The sequence below is a fragment of the Paramormyrops kingsleyae genome, chromosome 11 (assembly GCF_048594095.1).
Source record: "Paramormyrops kingsleyae isolate MSU_618 chromosome 11, PKINGS_0.4, whole genome shotgun sequence".
NCBI lineage: Eukaryota > Metazoa > Chordata > Actinopteri > Osteoglossiformes > Mormyridae > Paramormyrops > Paramormyrops kingsleyae.
Genome location: NC_132807.1, coordinates 6,400,616 through 6,407,173, shown reverse-complemented (window position 1 = coordinate 6,407,173; position 6,558 = coordinate 6,400,616). Strand labels below are relative to the sequence as shown.

At 50.0% G+C, this 6,558-nt stretch overlaps 1 protein-coding gene across 1 annotated transcript; it reads left to right on the top strand.

The window, feature by feature from the left end:
- The first annotated feature begins 1,604 nt into the window (after window positions 1-1,604).
- mex3b (mex-3 RNA binding family member B) lies at window positions 1,605-5,458 on the top strand. Its single transcript, XM_023813868.2, has 2 exons — window positions 1,605-2,216; window positions 2,920-5,458. The coding sequence occupies exons 1-2, from the start codon at window positions 1,988-1,990 to the stop codon at window positions 4,335-4,337; spliced, it is 1,647 nt and encodes a 548-aa protein (XP_023669636.1). The 5' UTR covers window positions 1,605-1,987; the 3' UTR covers window positions 4,338-5,458.
- The last annotated feature ends 1,100 nt before the right edge of the window (window positions 5,459-6,558 follow it).

The window sequence follows — 6,558 nt, the reverse complement described above, 5'->3', positions numbered from 1 at the left end:
ACTGCTGTTTAATACTAATCCTACTACTAATAAGAGTATTAGTTTATAATTGCATATATACCTTTTAATAACGTGCAAAAGATGTCTGAAATAAATCATAATTGGCATTATTTTCCAGACCTCTATGTAAAAATAATATAAAGGGCACTCTTTGTGCAAGCAGTTGGAAATTTGTCCAAAAATAAACATGGTATTAAAAAAACACACACACAGCCCGTTAAACGTCGGTTCTGCTCTAGAAAATAACGCTTTCTTCGTTTCATTTTCCCTCACAGCTACAGATGTGTATCCATTAAAAGGCACTTTTCTGCAATCTTGTATTTTCGTTTGGTTTCATTTTTGGGTTTCAGCTCTGTTGTTCATTGTCGGGGCCCCAGAATATCTCGCATTCGCTGTTCTAGACACATTTCCTTAAATGTGTTCAGTGATACCGGTTCCTTATTTAGTGTTTCTTCAGATCAGATGCGTTGTCACTCGGCTGCCTACTGTCTAACTGAATAAACGTCCTGAGGAAATGAGCACAATTTCAAATCCACAATTACCTGTAAATCCTTTCAAGCGGATGAGCGCTGGGTGGGGGTGCCGTGGGGGGTTGGGTGCAAGAAAGAAAGCAAAGAAAAAAACTGCGTCCATGTCATCTGGCTTCTGTCTGTTATTTACCACCGATTCGTTTCAGAAGCTCTCATTTCTGCATTAATCAAGTGCATTTCATGCGACTGCCTGCCGACGTCCGTGTTTGCTCGCAGTAATTGGTTGAACGATGACAGTGTTTTAGCAGCATGTCCGGGCACGCGGCAGCCTACGCGGGCGTCTGGGCTCTCAGTGCAACTGCTTCACTTACCCCTTTTTTCCTTCTTATAAAGATATAGGTCTCTCTCTGATTGATGCAAGTAAACACAACTTGGTTTATGTTCATAGTATCATTAAATCATATAGTCTGTTTTGGAATGGACTTATTCTGTATTCTCAGTGTCTTCGGTGGAAGCCGAAACAACTAAACAGAAATGCATTGTTGGTTTTTAACGAAAAATCTGGGAATGATAATTTAATCGATCCTGGATACTTTACAAATAATATGTTTCTTAATATCGAAATAATTGGCAAAACATAATGGCAGCAAATCAATGTAGTATTTATGTCCTGTATTAAAATAAGCAGCTTATATTCGGCTAATACTAATATATAATTAGTTCAAATGTATTTCTGCCCTGAGGTTATTAACTTGTACTGGTCTTAATGTTTGTATGAAATACAGCTATAGTGTGCACTGGGCATAATATGATTTGAAGGAAAAAACCGCGAGGCAAGCGTGGCGACTTCATAGCCCGAGGTTGATCTCGACACAAATAGAGAACTGAACCAATGCCCCCACCCCGTCCCACCACCGCCCCCATAAGCGGCTGGCCGGCTTTAATGAACAATGAATTAAGGCCTCCGATTACTGCGCGACTAGACAACAAAGGAGAGACGCGAATTTAAGGCAGCGAGCCATCGAGGCCCCGCCCCACGTCCGCCGCTGGCCAATGGGCCGCTGGTATGCAAATAGGGCGCAGCGCCGCACCGTCCCGTCCCAGCCCCTGACGTCACCCGCGCATATCCCTCGGCAGCGCTGTCTGGCTGCGGCGAGTCAGACGGGCGAACAGAAAAGCGCTGAGTGAGCCGGGGAGGGGCGCCTCGGAAGGACACCGCCACCACCGGCATCCCACCAATTTAAAGTCCTCGACCAGCGATCCGCACGTCCGCAGAAATTTGGGAGCGGGCTTCCGAGACCGTCCGCCTTATTTATTATTTATTTTTTTGCTGGGGTGGGGGAAACTGGATTGCACTGACTGCTGAGTGCCAGGAGAGAGGCACTGATTTGTACGACCGGTTTGAATACGGTCCCCCCCCCCACCCACCCCGGGCTGCCTTACCAGTCCTACCCTCCTTCTTTAGTTTTTTTCCTTCTCCAACCCCTCTTTGTCTGAGACTGCAGAAATATCTCAAGATGCCAAGCTCGCTTTTCGCCGACATGGAGCGGAGTGGTGGCAATCAGGGGGACGCCCTGGATGACCAAAGAGCCCTGCAGATAGCACTGGACCAGCTCTCCCTGCTCGGCTTGGACAGCGATGACAGCTCCCTGTATGACAGCGAGCCGAGAAAGAAGAGCGTCAACATGACCGAGTGCGTCCCGGTTCCCAGTTCGGAGCACGTAGCCGAGATCGTGGGCAGGCAAGGTGCGTGCATGGATTGATTTAAATTACGCGTCTACTTTTGGTCGTCATTTTGCTTTTGATTTCCTTATTTTCGGTGCAAGGCTTTGGAGGTGTAATAGTGAGCGTGCAGACGCCTGAATTTATGCAGGGTGGGAGCCCTCGGTGAGCGCCGCACTCCGCAAACACAAAGGCTTTTGCGGAAGCTGCAGGCGGGGCGGCGAGATGCCACCCAAAATCCGCAGTTTCTGAATGTTTTGCCGCCCCGTTTTATACATCTTAATCATAGCAGCAGGGATGGGGCTCCCCGAAGCCTTGTTGGGCTTTGTTGTTTTCTTCGCTCTGCACGCACCGCGCATGAAGCCGCATTATATTCAGTGAGTGCAGTTTTAATGCGGTTTTAAACGCCATCCCAGCTCACCTGAGACAAGTACCTGTTTTTTTTTTGTCACGGTGGTCACGTAGATGATGGTAGTGACCCGCGGAGAGATGGGTTTTCCCCTCTTGTTTTCGGAGAAGTGCGGGTGAATCGGGCTGCTGTACGGCCAGATACTGGAGCATGTGGTTTTAATTTGCCCTGTGCAAATATGTGCGAATTAGCAAATCTGTACAAGGGGTCTAACTCTCCCCTTTCGTCAGCACTGTTTACTTCAATTTCAGCGGTATGTATTGTGTTCACCAGTAATCTTACGGGATATGTTTTCCTTACTTATTTTTTTAAACATAGGTTGTAAAATCAAAGCACTGAGAGCAAAGACCAACACCTATATCAAGACTCCAGTCCGCGGGGAGGAACCAGTCTTTGTTGTGACAGGCAGGAGAGAAGATGTAGCGATGGCCAGAAGGGAGATCATCTCTGCTGCAGAGCACTTCTCCATGATCCGGGCGTCCCGGAACAAGAACAGCAGCATGAACGGAGGCGGCACGGTTCCGGGACCGCCCAACCTGCCGGGCCAGACCACCATCCAGGTGCGGGTTCCCTACCGGGTGGTGGGACTGGTGGTGGGACCCAAGGGGGCCACCATTAAGCGCATCCAGCAGCAGACGCACACCTACATCGTGACTCCGAGCCGCGACAAGGAGCCGGTCTTCGAGGTGACGGGCATGCCGGAGAACGTGGACCGGGCACGGGAGGAGATCGAGGCCCACATCGCCGTGCGCACCGGCGGTCTGGTCGAGCTCGCTGAAGACAACGACTTCCACGCCAACGGCACCGATGTGGGGTTCGAGCTGCACGGCCACACCAGCCTCTGGAGTAAGGCCACCCCCGGCGTGACCCCCACCCCCGGCGTGACCCCCACCTCCGGCCGCAAACCCTTCTCCAACTACCGCAACGACAGCTCCAGCTCCTTGGGGAGTGCCTCCACGGACTCCTACTTTGGGAACGGCGGCGGTGGCTCCAGGTTGGCCGACTACAGCCCCCCGAGCCCAGCCCTGAGCTACAGCGCCTCCAACAATGGCAACAACAACAACAACAATAACAACAACAACAACAATGCCAACATCACCACCAATGGATTTGTCTATGGGAGTGATGTCATTTCCCCTGATTGCACTGACCTGTCTTACGAGTCGCCTTCGGCCTTCGACCCCACGCCTACACCGCCAGGTCTGATCTGGTCCGGGTTCGACCGCAGCGTGGCCCCTGGGGGAGGCTCTGCCCCCGCCGTCTTCACCAGTGGCACTTCTGCCAACGCCAATGGGATACCAGGGAGCCAACGGAGGGGCAACGGTGGGGCGGCCCAACCCCGGCTATCCCCGCCTCTGCATCATGTTGGTGGGGGGGCGGATCATCCCCTGGCCCGTCGTGTGCGCAGCGACCCCGGGGGAGGAGCTATGAGCTTCCCCGCCTACTCCAGCCCCGGCCTCTCCAACGGCCTGGCCTGCCTCGCTGGCGGCCACCTGCCGGGGCTGCCCTCAGACTCCTCGTCCTCCTCCTCCTCCTCCAGCTCCTCGTCGGGCACCAGCCGCAAGGGCAGCCGGGACTGCTCCGTGTGCTTCGAGAGTGAGGTCATCGCCGCCCTCGTGCCCTGCGGCCACAACCTCTTCTGCATGGAATGCGCCAACCGCATCTGCGAGAGGAACGAGGCCAAGTGTCCAGTCTGCCACTCCGCGGTCACTCAGGCCATCCGCATCTTCTCCTAAGACGCGTCGCTGCGGCGACAGCAGGTGCCCTCGTGTATGTATAGGTGTATGTGTGAATGTATACATGTATTGTGCACGTGCATACAGGCCTGGGGTGTCCCTGGAGCTGCAGTGTCGCGTGTCCCGTAGCTTAAGAAAAACTAGCAAATGGAGGCCCTAGTTTGTCAGATTGAGCGGAGTCTGCAAGTACCTTTAAGAGGTCTTGCTGCCACTCAAGGTACGCGTCGTGGGGGGGGGGGGGGGAGGTGACTGTGAAGACGCAGCGATCCTGCAGCTTAAAGAAAGCAGGGAGAATACATGTATGACACGGGATGTGCACACGCAAAAACATACAAGAGAATAATTCCATATTAATTACATTAATAAAGATCAAAGTATTTTATTCTTTTTTTTTTTGACTTGAAAAGATTATATTTCGTATCGCAAAGATGTTTACAGATATTTTAATTTAAGTTCAGTGAACTTTTTTTGTAGCGGAGTTCATTTTAGTACAGCCTTATGGCGACTAACACTGTATTATTTTAATATTACGCCGCTGTGAGCGGAGTCACACACTGCAGTGTGTGTGCGTGTCACATCAGAACAGTATTCTGCTGGGTCGGAGGTTTTACATGTTCAGCAAAAAAAAGTCTTTTAACCCTCTGTGCCCAGCGTATTTTCTATTCAGTAATAAAAAGCCTATTTTATTCTATAGTATTACAAAACACAAAATGTATAAAACATTAAGTCGGACGGAAAAGGAACGTTTATGCTTTCTAAAAATTTGTATGAATTAGATTCCAGTGGAAGTTACAGGATTCTGTTCCACCGCTATAGTTTAGTACTTCTATTTTAATACATTTCTTTATTACTTGTTTATGTATATGTAGGTGAAGTTACTTGAGCATAAATGTACTTTATTGAGCAAAGTTTAAAAAAAACAAAGTATATTTTATTTTATGATAAAGGGCCTTTAACCTCATGGTCAAATCCTAATATTATATTTGCTGAAACAAGATTTGAAAATGTATCAAGAGTTTTATTTTTCTGACATTTAAGGTTCTACATGATAAAGGTAAAACTTAAGGTGCTACTTTGTGTTTTTTAAGTATTTCTATATAAATAAAATAAAATGGTACATGAAATAAGTGTGCTTTTCTTATTGAAGGGTTGCTGTTTTAAAACCACTTATTTATCTGACTATAGCTGATGCTGCCTTTTGAAAGAAAGCTGTGTGTTTTGTGGTCTTTTGACTGGCTGCTCTGTGGTCTTAGTGGTGTCGCTCACCTAAAGTCTCTCCAGACAGAGGCAGAGGCCCACATGATTCTCAGTGCTGTTGGGGAAGGGGACGAGCGCACGTTGGTGACCCCCGCTGACCCCCACCGGCCTTCCACAGCTTCTGAGCTGAAGCTGACATCGCAGGCTGGCTTTTTCCCAAAGACGCCGTCCTGCGGGCCTCATGACCTGCGTTCCTCATAAAATACTCCAGTTGTCTTCTTGCAGAGCGTACTTTTAATTTGCCGACTTCCGGTGTAAGAGTTCAGTCTCTCGCAGTCTGAAAGTGATCAGTAGCATCCCAGGAAGTGCAAGAGGGTGACCCAAGGAGCCGACCCCCCCCTCCCAGTGTTGGGTGGCGGCTGATTGGATGGCAGCAGAGGTTGGGCGTGTTTTCGCCACTGTGATGCGGGAGGAAACCTGAGCGGCCAGGCAGACGCTCTGAGGCTGCGAGTCGCGCGCTGCTCTGTCCATTCATTAAATGTGATTTGTGTAAAGTCCAGGGAAAGTATGAATGATGCCTTTTGTGTGGCGGCAAGTGTCTTTGTAGTGTGTCGCTTCGCACGAGGCTTGTGTGCTTATTGGAGATAAAGGGCAGTAAAATGCAAGAAAGCCCACTGATGCTTTTAGACAGCAGCCTTCAGGCTCTGCATTGAGATCATGACCTGGAATCGGGAGGAATCCGGGGTAACGTACGGCAGCTCCTCCACCGGAGAGGGGTGAATCGGCAGGGCCTGCGGGCCACTCGTCATCTGCTGTAAGACACAGCCGGTTGGCTATGATGTGTCTCTACACCAGACTGTACGCTAAGTTAAAATTGGAGCCCATTCTGTGTCGGGGCGCGTTGCATGGCTTTGGCCAGGAGGAGGTGCTCTCACACATTGCTTCCTGGCTGGCACCAGGCAAGTGACATCTGGATAAATAGAGCCAGAGGTCTGATGGGCTTCCAGATTGGTCGCGGGTCAGG

Excerpts from the sequence above, each read along its gene's own strand:
- mex3b (XM_023813868.2), top strand. The coding sequence starts at position 1,988 with ATGCCAAGCTCGCTTTTCGCCGACATGGAGCGGAGTGGTGGCAATCAG. Across the intron at positions 2,217-2,919 it reads CGAGATCGTGGGCAGGCAAG|GTTGTAAAATCAAAGCACTG; the intron begins GTGCGTGCATGG and ends TTTTAAACATAG.